The sequence below is a fragment of the Dreissena polymorpha genome, chromosome 4, assembly GCF_020536995.1.
Source record: "Dreissena polymorpha isolate Duluth1 chromosome 4, UMN_Dpol_1.0, whole genome shotgun sequence".
NCBI classification, from domain to species: Eukaryota; Metazoa; Mollusca; class Bivalvia; order Myida; family Dreissenidae; genus Dreissena; species Dreissena polymorpha.
Genome location: NC_068358.1, coordinates 105,735,746 through 105,751,340, shown reverse-complemented (window position 1 = coordinate 105,751,340; position 15,595 = coordinate 105,735,746). Strand labels below are relative to the sequence as shown.

Sequence of the window (15,595 nt, the reverse complement as noted above, 5' to 3'; positions counted from 1 at the left end):
TTCCATAAATTGGGCTTGTGAAACTTTCAAGCGCGATACATTTTATATTTAACACTTACCTTCTAAATTCAGTTGCAGTTTTACCAAAGTATGGTTCCAACATTTTCCCGAAGGTCACAACAGAGCCCACTACACATCCGTCCGACACAGATAGAACCAGTCTGTAACGCCACTGCACCCTACACTTCACCTGGCTAGAATAGCACTTCATGCAGTGGTATCTGTACAAAAATGAAAAAAACACACGATACAATCTTACTGATATTAAAAGGTGTATCACTATGCTAATAATGTGTATGCTTATTTAATAAAAAAAACACTTATACTTGCCTTTAATATTTAATGCATTAAGATGAACATGTGATTTAAAGTAACAATAAAATATTCACAAAATGTCTAAAGGTCCCAGGGTGCTCACCTGAAACACAAAGGAACTGATCTGCTCTGGTTTTGAGTATTTTATATAAATATGACTTCTGACCTGGCTTTTAGGGCAATAAGACACAGAATCTAGGCCAAGACATTAGAACAAATGTTCTGATCAAGTTTGAAGATTAGGCATACAAGATGACTCCTAAATGACCATCTTGAAATTATTAAGTAAAATTCTATTATGTTCATGTTCATATATTACAACAGGATTAGGCAGTCACTTGCTATTTTCTAAGTGCATTTTTCTTAAAATAACATAATGTACAACAATTTATGAGCTGGACAAACACAAACAGACATGGGTAACACAACTGGTATACATGTATATGCCCTTGAGCTAAGTCTTAATCTTGATGAAACTTAGTCAGAATATTTATCTTTACAATACTTAGACCAAGTTCAAATCTGAGTTACAGAAGTCTAAACTAGGTCCCCAAGTCAAATCTGAGGCATACAAAGTAACCACTCTGGGAGTAACAAGTATAACTCAATCCTTTTTAAACTGTTTTTAAACTGTTTTTAAACTGTCAGAATTTTTATTTTCACAAAATCCAAGCCACATTTTCATCTGGGACACATGCATGCAAAACTGGGTAACCCCCTTTACCGGGTCAAATCTTCAAATGCTTGAAACCACTCTTGAAGTAACATTTATAACTTAATCCTGATGAATTTTACTCAGCATGTTTATCTTGACAATATCTTATATATATATATATATATATATATAAACTAGGATCAATAAGTTAAAGTATAGAAAAAACACATTAAAAAAACACTCTTGAAGCAAAATTTAGTACTCAAGCTTGATAAATAATCTATATCTCAACAATATCAAGGCCATGTTTTAATCTGGGTGAAATGTGGTAAAACATAAGGTCATCAGGTCAAGTCTTTGACAATTAGTGTATATTTTACTCAGGTGAGCGCTTAAGGACCATTGTTCGCTCTCTTGTTGTGATTGTTAGGTATTACAAATATATTTATTATCCCATTGAGTGAAATATGTACCCCCAAATTAAAGTAAATTAGATCCTCATTATTATTATAAAAGTATATTCATCACAAACCACCTTACCTGGAAGTAGTGGGATCTATGAGGAGCTTGGTGTAGCAGAGATTGCAGCTAGGGTAAGCTATGATGCTGTCTAGTACATCAATGACTCTGGCTAACAGTAGCACATGGTCAGCGGCCATTCTTTCATGCAGGCTTAAATATAAGGCAATATATTCATTTTAATAATTGCATTGTTGTGGTATTAAGAACCATTCTTTTTCTATATTGGACATTACTTTCTTTTTTTAAACAGTATTTTAACAAGAAACCATCGGAGACGGGTGATGCTCCCCAAATGTTTTTTTTGTCACAATATTGCACTTTAAATTCAGATAAAAGGAAACATCTTGAGGGGCATAACTTTGGACAAAAAAATACAATGGATGGTTAAGCAACTTAAAAATTTCAAAGGGTCATAACTCTCTTAATAAATCATCTAACCAGAACCAACAAATAACATGCGCATCTCCTCAAGGTATTTAAGCTTCCAATAAAGCTTCATTGAATACCAGTCAGTAGTTGGGGAGAAATAGCCCGGACAAGAATTGCACTATATGTACAGTTTATAGAAAATTTCAAAGGGCCATAACTCTGTGAAAAATCATCCGACCAGAACCCGCTGATAATATGCACATCTCCTCTTGGTAGTGAAGCTTCCCCTAAAGTTTCATTGAATTCCCGTAATATGTTGCTGAGAAATAGCTCGGACAAGAATTGCACTATATGTAAAATGGAAAATTTCAAAGGGCCATAACTCTGTGAAAAATCATCAGACGAGAACAGGCTGATAATATGCACATCTCCTCTTGGTACATGTAGTGAAGCTTCCCATAAAGTTTCATTGAATTCCCGTAATAAGTTGCTGAGAAATAGCTATATGCACTATATGTACAATGGAAAATTTCAAAGGGCCATAACTCTGTGAAAAAGCATCCCACCAGAACCGGCTGAAAATATGCGCATCTCCTCTTGGTAGTGAAGCTTCCCATAAAAATTCATTGAATTCCGGTCATTAGTTGCTGAGAAATAGCCCGGACAAGAATTGCACTATTTGTACAGGTAATGGAAAATTTCAAAGGGCCATAACTCTGTGAAAAATCATCCGACCAGAACCCGCTGATAATATGCACATCTCCTCTTTGTAGTGAAGCTTCCCATAAAATTTCATTGAATTCTGGTCATTAGTTGCTGAGAAATAGCCCGGACAAAAATTGTGCACGGACGGACACACGGACGCACGGATGGACGGCCGGACAGACAAAGCGGCGACTATTTTTTGGGGGAGCATAAAAACATCCAATTCTCAATGCTAAACTTAAGATGGGAGAATTTACATCATACTGAAGAGTTTCTATTTTCAAAATCAAATTGGAACTACTGCAAAATCTCATCTTTCTGATTGATTAATTTCCAACCAAAATGGTACATGTGTTTAGCTTATGGTTTTGATTATACTATTTAAACAACAATTATTTTTTTTAAGAAAAGAAGGAAAACACAACCTCTTATTAATATTATAAACAATAAAAGTTAACATACTAATATAATGAATTCATAAAACCTATTTACATCCAAATTGCCCAAGAATTTATCCTTTTGTGTTCAGCATTTGAAAACCAAGATAACTGTTTCATTAATATATGTTAAACAATATCTCCACTCATACATGTAGTAGCAATATGATTTTGATTGATTTGATTTAAATAATTAGAACTGAAAAAATGTGTACTACATTGCTCTTCATGCATCTTCATCATTTAAAAATAACACACAGAGAAGTATAAAGTAAACTTTCAAGTGCATAATAAATTCACAAGATTTCAATGGATGGAAATTTATGAACTCTATACAAAATGTATACAAGCATATATACAACATAGGTATTAGTATTTATTTAATATTCTTTTCTTTTTAAGCTTTTACTTCATTTGTTTCTTTAGCAAACATTTAATTACCTTGTACAGTCTGAACCCTTGTACATGTCACTACATGTATGTATTAAAATTAAATAAACAAAATAACCATTAAAATACACCTGTAACACTTGAGGGAAGAGTATAAAGGATGAAGTCATTAATTAACCCAAAACCAAAAATCTGCAATCAATTAGGACAATCCATAAACATCTGTTTGTTTGGGATGTGTGACCCACACCGGGGCAGATCATGGATATCTGAATTTATTTTGATAATCACATTTTAAACACGCACTGATTATGTAGATGTTTTCAACATTTATGATGTTTCTAGTAAAAGACTGCGTACAGGTAACTCATTCATATATGGGGCTGGGTCCCTTTGGATTGGGAAAATATGCTGTGTTTAATTAACTACAATTGGGAAATTAGTGTTGTTGTTGTTTTGTAAAAAAAAATGCTTCAAAATTGAGAATACAAGTGTTTTCAGTAATATATTTACTAAGATTGAACTTAAATGGATGGGAATTGAACAAAATATTGAGATCTAAAAAAAAATAAAACCTTAAATTGGGAATTTTTAGCTTCCATTTGGGAAAAATATATAAACTTTCCATTGAGAATAGTGCCAATTACCGGACCCGATTTTGAAAAAAACAAAACAATGAATATAGTCCAGGGGTCTCGCTAGTGGGCGAAGTGGGCGATTTGCTCGCCAAGGGAATATTTATGTCGCTAATTAATTTCATGAAGGCACATAACTTCTCCACCTTTTAATTATTTGTTTGTGCCACACATTGACCATTAAAATCAATTTGATGTGGAGAAATGGACACAGGAGAATTCTCAGCCAGAAGTTGCCCCATTTACAGGTCATGCAAAGTTGAACATTAAAATGCGCAGGCGGGAGCTATTAGAGTTTTTAAAATTGTTCATAGGTGAAGCCTTGATTAATTGTCTTGTGCTGGCTACCAGTAACTTTACTTCAGCAAAGTTAAATGGCCCATTAAAACAATACAAAGGAATGATCAAATGCGAAGAGTTAACCTCGCACTGGCAATAAATATAGGGCTCATTCACAGGTAAGATTTGGAATCTGTGCTGTAAAATGAGATTTTAAATGAATTTTTATTTTTTTAAATTGTAGCACAATATAAATTTGATTTAATCTTGATTTTCTTAAAATTTACAAGGAAGTAAGAAGATTATGAATATTACTGGTTTTGTTAATATTGAAGTTTTGTTTGATACACCTGTACAGGAAAAATAAAATAAAAGTACCAGAATAATTTACAATCAATTACAAATAAGAAAAATATACACTTGACGTCTCTTATTATAAATGAAATGCAGCCTTTTGAATTCCATCACCCATTTCAGCCTCTATTATTGAAATAGCTTATCAGTTATCACATAAATAGCATGTTAAGTGTTAAATATATTACTAAAAGTCAGTTAAATACATCAATAACAAAAATAAACACTTAAGTGTGTGTTTGTATTTGTAAATGTTGTCCCCCAAAGTGTGAAATATGAGTTGTTTCTGATTAAAGATAATTGGCACGGTTTAATGAGGGTAATAAGACAAGTAAAGAGTTGATTGAAAGCTGAATGGAAATACTTCTCCTTTAATTTGCCGCAAAATACATGTAAAATGAAGACCTATGACGCAACTGTACAGAAGTGACATCTCTTGAAATGTTCAGCTAAGCTTGACCCCTGGATGCAAAAGTACCATTTCTCCCTGAAAAGTTGTCACTTCTCCCTATTTTGGTCTTTGGGAGAAGTGACTTCTCCCTAAATTTTCAACCTACATGTAGCTAGACCCCTGATATACTGAGAATTTTTAAGATACAAAACTACTGCGCTAGGGAGATGATGTCCAGGGAGGGGGGGATTTTATCTAAGGGATTTTATCCAAAGAAATTATGTCTAAGGATAATATTTTTTTACCTTTTAAAACATCTTTAGAATAAGTCAAAACTGCAGTCAATTGGACAAAAAAAATTGTGAAAAATAGGGTTACTGAATTATGTTAACAAGAATTTGATTGTCTGTTTTATTTGCCAAACGGATTTTAATTAAACATACTAGTAAAATGTATTTATATTAACAGTGATTTCCACAGGCCATTGAATTTTCCTTAGCAATGGCCCTTGAATTTCTAAATCAAGAATCTGCGTGGCACTTGAAAATTTCTGATTTTTACGTAACTGCAAATTGCCGTTCTTAAGAACATAGTAATATCTTTTCTCCAAAAATGTTTACAGCCGATTTAAGATTCTCTGTCTGATACATGATCTCTTTACCCAATCAAAGCCAGCCTAAAGGCAAATTTTGCAGCATGTACAATGTCACACCATTCGCATAAAAAGCGTGGGTTTATGGATTGTTGTATAAAAAGTTTAAAACACACAAACATGTCATGTGATATATGCATGTTCAGTAGGAATACCCACATCTTAATTGGATGTCTATTGCATCAAATCTTTAATTGTCATGTATGCCACAATTCTTTTGATACTTTAGAAAAATAACAAACGCTTGTGTTTATGAAATTCTTAAGCACCTTTATTGTCAATATTTACCAGAGTTTTATTTCAACAAATAGAGACGGGAAAAGTACTGGTAGTCAGTATGCAGTAATAAATAGAATTGAGTTGATATGGATATTTTGGGGATTCAATCATGCCTGGATTTTACCCATCTATGCGAAAAGGGTTAAAACAATTAAAACATATACAGTTATCAATGACTCTATAGCTGTGTTTTTTTTGGACTAGTCATAATGCACAAAATAACGTCATTTGACTCTACAACTGTAAAAAAGTAACGTACGAACAGGGGAGCCCTCACCAATGGCATTGCAGTGCTAATGAAAAAAATCCTGTGGAAAACACTACTTTTTTATGTAAATGATAACAAAACATAGGACTTATTAAAAAACTGTTTGAGTTAACATAGTTGCAATAATCAAACTCCTAGTTATTTACCCTCCAGGCTGCTGGGACTTGCAACTGATAACTGCTTTTTTCATGGAAAGTAACCGCCTATAATAGAGGTCACACTTTAATCAATATATTAGCAACATTAAATATTTTCTGGGATAAATAAACACAAACAGATCATACAAACATTTTCCTCACCACTTTGGGAATGGTACTGGTATCGGTCAAAATGGGAAAATTAGTGACGTTTTCATCCAAATTGGGAAATTTATAAATTATGCTGAAAACATGTACAAATAATAAGTTGCATATTAACCAGGGTTGGCATATTGACCGGTCAATTGAGTATTGACCGGGCCGGCAGTCAATACCCGGTTAAAACCGGTCAATACTGGTCATTACTGGTCAATACTGGTTGATTGAAAATTGAAGCATTTAAACATCACAAATGAGCTATTTTATATTAAATCAATAATTATACTGTAATTAATAAACTTTTTTGAGTTATTTATTGTAAAAAAATCTTTAAAGCTGTAAAAAATTACTTCTTTATTGTTTATGAAAACAGCCTAAAATACATAAGGACTAAGGCAATATCTTTATCTCAGTGTATTACATCTTTTACTAAAGTATTATTACTAATGTAGTTACCATAGTATTTCACTGATCTATTGATATATCTATTTTATAAGCATGGACAAACAGAGCTCTTGTGTTTTCTAGGGTCATAAATCTGGCCCCTAAGCCTTAATTGGTAATAAAACGCATGCAGTGTTATATGTCTCTGATATTGACAATTAAGCAAATCTGCCTTTAGGCTATTTCATATCACTCACACAAAAGGAGATTACTTGCTATTAATTTAATAGTTTCTTCTAACATGTCTCCTTTCTGTATTAAGAGGGTTTTTTTCCTTTCATGTTATAAAGTTCAATTGGTATTCAAATGAATAAGCTATCAAAGTTCTTGATTTTGACAACAAATAATGTTTTCCAATTGTGGGTCTACTCTAGTAGACTCTCCTTTTCAATTATTTTTTTCTTTTAACAATTATTTCTAATTATGTTTTTTTATTTTTTTATTTATTGAAAATAAAAGATTTTTCACTATTTTGTTTAAAAAGTATTTAAAGAAATCTAGGCAAGAATACATTACATTAGTAAGGCTCATGTCAAAAAGGTGCCATTTAAGGCCCTATTATCAGTTTTGGATGCCCCAACCTGTATAGGTGAGAAGGCTGTGGGGAAAGTGGGGCATGATGAACAACTCATACACAGTAATTAACAGATTCTTGTTAAATCAAGCACATGCTTATATATATCTGAGCATTCATAATTCATTAGAATTGAAAAAAGTTCAATCAAACAGAAAAATCCAATTGACCAACTTTGACTAATTTGCAAAATTTTGAGAGATTGGCCTACAAATTGCATGAACAGGTATAAAATAGTGGGTATTAATAGCTAAAGACATTATTGGCAACATGTCTGCTTAATTTATACTATCAATAATATTGTTTAATTAGGCATAGAATATTAATCAAAATTGGGGGTAAAGATCAATCAACTAGTATTGACCACTTCTGGAGTATTGACCGGGGCGGTTTTAACCGGTAAAAACTGCCGGTTAAAACCGAGGGCGGTCGATTGGTGCCAACTCTGATATTAACATCAAAGTAGTGAGTGATTTTCTGTGAAATCCTGTTTCTATTAACACTATCCAATGAGTTTACCGGTATTTATCTAAACATTCTTTTAACTGAAACAGTGCTTGAGAGTATCAACTGTCTAAATCGAGGTTCAGTAGGATAACCTGCCACTGACTGAGCCAGGTTTGCGTCAGTAGACTCGACAGTCGATGAAACGTTGCTATTATCAACATCTGACAACTACGCACTGGACTCAATATTTGAAACATAATGCCCAATTTTAAAAGTAAGAATTTTATAAATGTGCTAGTGATAATCAGTACCGGTAATTTGAAGATGCGAACGAGTGTGAATAAGTTATGCGTGATAACCCTGTGTCACTAGCGATGGATAGTTTTAGTGGTTTTGTGGCAGTTTGTTGGTGTTGCTATACCTACCACACTAATCAGTCCTTACAATACACTCCTCCATTAAAAAATCCTGCCCAGTTGCTTAGGAGACTGATAATGGCAATTTGGTGTAACGGTTATCCTCGTGGAACTGGATATTGCACATTTCATAATTAATATTGTCAAAACCTTTATTTTGACACGTAAAGCGTTTTAACAAATTTTTATTTAATAATTAACTACAGCTGTATATGCTTTGTTGCATTCTCAACACTTAAATGACTATACTTAAATTTGTAATCCGAAACACACTTTTGAATTTAAATGTTAACACATTTTTATCATATTCGAGCTTCAAATAAATAGTCCTTTGTCCCAATAAAAAGCGAGTAATAATTATGTTGCTTATGTAAAATGTCACAATTACGCATGGAAAGCAAGGGTGTGTTGATTTTTTTATAATAACTATGAACACTGTATTATGTGAATTGGGAATAAGACATCAATTTGGGAATAAATTGTGTTTTATCAAAAGTGCATAATATGCAGTTTTATATGTTGTATTTATCTACTTTGACAATTTATAATTAAAACAGATACTTGCATATATAATAATATCATTTAAATTGATTTTACTTCAAAACTGGATTTTTTATTAATTTAACAAAAATCCTCATGAAATGAAACTGTGTCCATGCCGCGCATGGACACGGTTTAAAAATACACTTTAAATGATAAAAGTACAATCACTGTTAATGAAAAGTCATGGAAAATTGCTTATTAAGCTTAAATTATAGATAATATATTACAAAAATAAATGTAGATCATGAAATGAATAGTTTTGTTAAAGAAAATCACCAAAATGATGTCCATTCCTTGTTTGATGTCTTATTCCCAATTCACATAATACAGTGTTTATGTAACTTAGAGACTAGTGTTTTTCCCAGGAGGGCAAAGGGGCATGGCGCATTACTTTCAAAAAGGGCATTTTAGCGCGCAGTTTAGGCAAAAAAGTGCAAAAACGTTCCCTGAATACCTGAATTACGGGGAAACATGTAATCGCATCAGAAGCAGTTTTTTTGAGGACAAAATAACATATAAACAAGCACATTTAATGGCATTAGATGTATTTAACTTACTACGATTTATATTAATATATTTACCTTGCAATGTACATTTAAGTTCCATGCTGTTTCAATAAACTGTACAGCACGACAAACATAATAAAGCCATAATATGCATATGAATCTGATTATACCCAGATCCACTAACATATAAATGAAACCATGTTTGTCTTATCCCATTTTCTAACAATAATCTCGACAGATGTTTAAAATAACATTTCGAGTAAATTGATCGCTAACAATATGCAAACACTCGTTTCCATGACATACATCCACCGAGTAATTATAAATGAATAAATAATGTTGTTGCTATCTAAAACATTTTTATGCATCGTTGATTTTCACAGACATTTCATTAATTCCTTCTTAATGTATAATCTCCATCGTTAATTCGATCGTTTACGACGTTATTTGCTATTTTTGCCGAGTCTAAATTTAATTCTGTATAGTCCGCCATGTTGATAAAATGTCAAATGATGTAAGCGACAGGTGCGCATAGCAACGTTAAATCGTATACGCGATTCGCATTTTGTTAAATTAGTATACGTCTCAGTAATTATTTCAATAATTAGATCTAATTATCTTAGGAACGAAAACGATAAAGAATAAATTTGTTTGTGATTTTTAAATGTAATTATGCGTATAAATTTATGTTTTGATGTAACTGAATAATGCATGCAATGCACAATTGCCAAGAGAATAACATCAAGTTTTTCATCAAGTCTCCGAAGTAATGATTTTATCGTGATGGAGTACATTGTGTCACACCGGTCTAACTAACAATAACGTAGTGACGTCACCATCTATGTATAGAATGGATGGAGTACACATTGCCGAGCGAAAAGTGCGCTTGGTATAACATAGCCTCCGGCATTATCGATTGATACTGACACGGGGTTATTCACGCATGACTAATTCACAGCTTTGGAGCAGTCAGTAAGACCTACCTATAAATCGAGCACTGTTATAGATTAAATCTGCTCAATTAATATAGTCTATTAGACGTTGACGTCTCTCGAGTAAATCAAGCACAGTCGGAGCGTCAAAGACAATCTAGGAAGCTGATTTTGCGGACCAAGTTAGATCGTAAGGCAATAAAGATGTTATCGATAAGGTCGCGTGGCGTGGCGAAATTTGCCTTTGAAATTTGCCTTTGAAAAAAAGGGCGCCTGGCGAAATTTGCCTTTGAAAAGGGCAGCGTGGCGACCCGGGAGGGCGGCGTGGCTTTTCGCCACGCTAAAATGGCCTGGGAAAAACACTAGAGACAATTGAAAAAATCTTTTAATTTCTCTTAAAAAATGTGTTGTTGATTTTAACTCAGACAATTATAGTGCGAATGATTTTTAGTAGACATTTCCTCAAACTTAATTTGAAATTAAACATGCTGTATCTTTATCATTGGGATAAATTGGGATTCATTTTGTGAATCAGGAATTTGTTATTTTGAAACTGGGAACGATGCTGTTTTATTAACTGTACCAACTTTATATAGAGAAAAAACGCTGCATTCTTATATCACTATTGCGCAAATTAATGCAATTTACAAGTTACGGTGTGCTTGCATAATAACGATATCAATCCAAAGTTTCAAAACATATCAACGGTTCCTGCAAATGTGCATGTTTTTGCAATTGACAAGGCAGAGGGTTCCAAATGTGCAAAATTATGTGTCAAAATGATGCAAGGCTAATTTCTTGCAGGAGTCAAAAATGAGAAAATTGCCACTTGCTTGCATCAAAATGCAGGAATCTGCTTCAATTGAAATCACTGCAATTGTTTTGAGTATTTCTCAACAAATGACACACAAATTGATGTCAATGGTAACAAGTTTGGTAATTGAACTCGATTTTATAGACTAACGTGAGACATATGTTTTTAAAATGAAAAAAGCCATTATCAGAAAAAACATTGTTTATCTAACAATTATACATGCAAAAAATTGAGCTGTAATATGTAATCATAAAAGCTCAAAGCATTCACACACAGTGCTCCAGCTAGGATTTGAAAAGGGCAGGGGGGCTTTTTTTGTCAAAAGGGCACTTCCGACACGCAGTATTTTGTGAAAAGGGCACTTTCAACGCGCAGTATTTTGTGAAAAGGGCACGTTCGAGCGCGCGGGTGTTTCAGGAATGCTTTCTATTGCATGTTAATTTATATGTTATAAATAATTGTATTATTCCCATTATTATTTAACCATTCAAATATAATGTCTACAATGAGGATTAAACTAATTACAATGTAATAAGAGATTTATGAATTATCATGTGTAAAAAAAAAAAAAAATTTTTTTTTTTTTTTTTTGGAGGGGGGGGGGGCAGGGCGGAGGTTCGGGGGGGCAGGGCGGAGGTTCGGGAGGGCAGGGCGCGGCGCCCTTCGATTTAGGCCTAGCTGGAGCACTGCACACAGAACTAGACTTAGCTAAAGAAACTTCAGCGTACAGTTTATATAGTATTGACATACCTGTACGCTGAAGCGAACACCGTATCGAAAGTCGTAACATATTTATGCTACGCTATAAATCAAAGAAAGCTCATTTTCTTGGCTCATTTCTACATATATTGGTAAATTAATATAAATTACTGCATCGGGGAATATTTTAATGTTCAAATGTTTCTAATGCATCTTACATGTACAACAGATGAAAATAGCTCTTATCAGTCTGAAATTCACAATTTTGATGCCATTGTCGCTTTGTCACGTGACCAGTTTTCATTTGGATACTTTTGGATCTACCTTGACATTTTTTGCTGAAATTGTAAACATTACTTTCGTTTTCTGAAATCTATTATTTGTGATTAACAACTTAAGTCGCGCCAGTCAAAAATAATAAAAAGCGACATTTAAAGTTATGGTAGCCAGAACTAAACTAGACTAGAGTAGACAAAAACATCCCATAACCAATGTATTATGTATAGACGAGTTAAAGCGGGATGTCACGAGCACCTGCAAAGTTTAGACTCCGCCCACTGGTTGGCAAAAAGAGATGGAATTCATTTAAGCGCATATAAAGACGGTGAACATAATCATCAATTTTATTAATAATCATGCACTACTTCAAATATAATTTTATAAATTATATCTGAATAAAACATAAGTATGCAAGGAAATGCATTTTAGGAACGATTATATTGTTGTTATTATTTGTTTTTACGAACACAATCTACGAGCTCGGCATGTGGTTACCACAAAGATCTCTCTATATTTTGCACATCATTTTAGATTTAAAAATCTCAGAAATGTAAATTATTTAAGAATAAGCTCAGTTGAATTATCCGAAGGGATATTAAAAAATTATAACTCTCTGATTATACTCCTTTAATTGACGTTTCGGCATAATGCCTTTATCAAAACATTGGAAATTATATGTTAACTACATTTTTACGTCTTTTGACTGCATAATTTAAATAACAAAGAAAAATGTTTTTAAACGTCAAATGACGTTGTACATGATGACGTCATAAATGGCGTTATATAAAATGGCGCCAAAAAAATGTAAAAATTCGCCAAAAATGAAATGACGTTAAACACTTACATATTGTATCTTAATCCTATGTTAAATGTGTGCTTTATATATTTAATAAATTGATATTTTACAATAAAATAATCATCATCATATGTAATTATAATCTACCTTAACTTATTATCATAAATTAAATAGGGTAAACTTATTTAATGACTCTTATTATTTCAATCCATATCTATGTATAATATTCAAATGATATTTGATTAAATAATCATATATACTTGCTATTCTATATATCATATACACATTATGGACAAGATAAATTGCATAAAGTACTATTAGTTTTACATCCATTTATGTTGATGATTAATATCAAATGTTTTTCACATATATTTTTTACAAGATAGTTTCCCGTAGCAGGACATCAAGTTGATTTTTTGTATTTAGTCCATTTGGTGATTGCGTTTGAAACTTCTTTATAAATTCCAATTCTTTAATAAGTCTGTAATAATGGGAACTGTCTCTTATTTGTGTTAACACTGATACACCCATATCCTGCACTCTGTGGCCTGCACCATTGAAATGTTCTGAGATTGGTTTCTCTCTTCGTAGTCGCACGTCAGCCTCGTGTTCTTTGGCACGTTCCTTTAATGATCTGCTCGTCTCTCCGACGTATACCATCTTTTGGCATTTAATACAAAATATACCGTACACCAAGTTATAAATGTTACAGTTCTGTTTTATTGCTTCGTTTGGAATGTCACTTTTTGGGTTGTTATGAAAACCTCTTGTCAACATTTTACAGACTATACAATTAGTCTTACACGATTGTGGTATTAGTTGAAAACGTTTGTTTATTTCTTTGTTTGTTTTTCCATGAACTAAAATGTCACCGATATTCCTATCTCGTCTGTATGCAACTATTGGTACGTCTGGGAATATATTTTTCATTCTGTCTGATTTATATAGTTTGTCTGTATGTTTTCGAATTATTGAGTGGATATTTGGAAGGTTGTTTGAATAAGTTATAGCTAGTGGTACTCTCTTGTTGGCTGTTTTATTTGTTTCTTTCTTCTTAAGTAAGTCTTTCCTATTTAAATTATCAACTCGGGATAGCTCATGGTTTACAAATTTATTTGGATATCCTCTTTTTTGTAGATTCTGTTTTAGTTCTTTTTTACGATGTCTGTATTTGTTTTCGTCAGAACATATTCTTTTTAAACGTATTCCTAATCCATAGGGTATTGCTTTCTTCACATTTGTTGGATGGTCTGAGTCATATTGGACATATTGATGTTTATCAGTTGGCTTTGAGTATAAATCAGTTGTTATTTTATTATCTTCTAGTTGAATTTTTGTGTCTAAGAAATCTATCTGTGCTGTGTTCCATCTTAATTCTACTTTGATGTTTTCATGTATTTTGTTAGCAAAGTCGAAAAATTTCATGAGTTCGTCAATTCCATGTGTCCATAGTCCAAACCCATCATCTATGAAACGTTTATAGAATATTGGTTGTTTATTGTATTCAGATAATTGTTCATCCCATTTTCTCATGTAACAACAGGCATAATTTCTCCCAAGTTTCGATCCAATAGCTACTCCCTCTTTTTGTCTGTATTCTTGTCCACAAAATTCGATCACATTATTTTCTAAAACAGTTTCAATCATTTCAATCACCGCTTCAGTGTTGATGGTCTTAGTACAGCGTTTATTTAAAGCTTGTTTGCACGCCTCTAGGCCCTCTTTCTTTGGAATCGATGGGTATAACTTGACAACATCAAAACAGTATAAGATAATTCCTTCTGGTAATGGTGTAGTTATTTCCCTCTCTATAGCGTTTAAAAATGCTGTGGTGTCTCTTATATAGCTTGGTGTTTCTATAACATAGGTTTCTAGCTCCTTTTCTGCTACCTCTGCCATTCTTTCAGTACTTGTTCCAATGCCATTTACGATTGTTCTATACGGGTTGCCTTTTTTATGTATTTTTGGATTTCCTTTAAGTTTCCCTCTTGATGGATATTTTGGTATCAAGTATTGTTGTAATTTCTTTGAGATAATGCCGTTTTTAAATAGTTTATTTGCTAGTTGCTTCACCTTTGTGTTTGCATTGTCAAGTCCATTCCCATTAGTTTTTTCATATGATGTGCTGTCATTAAGTTCATTCCGGAGTTTTTCTACATATTCATTTGCGTCTGTTATCACTATTCCAGAACCTTTGTCTGCAGGCCTTATTATTATACTGGAATCATTTAGTAACGTGTGCAATGCTTGTTTTTCTTGTCTTGTGATATTTGACTGTCCATTTTCTTTTATGCCATTTAGAATATCATTTTTAACTGCTTCTATATAAGCATCTAGCCACTTTTCTCTACCAGGTTCAGGAGTAAAACGGCTTTCTTTCTTTATCTCATATTCCTCCTTTTCATTTTTCCTTTCTTGATTTTCATCACTATGGAAATACTCTGCGAGTCGCATCCGTCTCTCCCATTCTGCTAGGTCACTGTGTATCTTAGATAAATCTACGTGTTTTTAGACGGTACAAAAGATATTCCTTTGGATAATAGACTTTTTTCTGCTTCTGTTAACTTTCTTGAAGACAGATTAGTAACAGTGTCAAGA

At 32.9% G+C, this 15,595-nt stretch overlaps 2 protein-coding genes across 5 annotated transcripts in view; one reads left to right on the top strand and one right to left on the bottom strand.

The window, feature by feature from the left end:
- The window catches only part of LOC127877202 (ATP-dependent DNA helicase DDX11-like), a 177,346-nt gene that overhangs the window by 10,567 nt on the left and 151,184 nt on the right, over positions 1-15,595 (top strand).
- Positions 1-15,595, bottom strand: part of LOC127877200 (uncharacterized) — a 28,193-nt gene that overhangs the window by 4,312 nt on the left and 8,286 nt on the right. For 3 of the 4 annotated variants that reach the window (XM_052422870.1, XM_052422868.1, XM_052422869.1), the window contains exons 2-3: positions 1,511-1,642; positions 60-221 (exon numbers count right to left, since the gene is read on the bottom strand). In XM_052422870.1, the coding sequence (XP_052278830.1) occupies positions 60-221; positions 1,511-1,629 (281 nt within the window). In that variant the 5' untranslated portion in view covers positions 1,630-1,642. Of the gene's footprint in view, positions 1-59; positions 222-1,510; positions 1,643-6,397; positions 6,455-15,595 lie in introns of all 4 variants that reach the window. The other variant, XM_052422867.1, reaches the window with a different exon arrangement.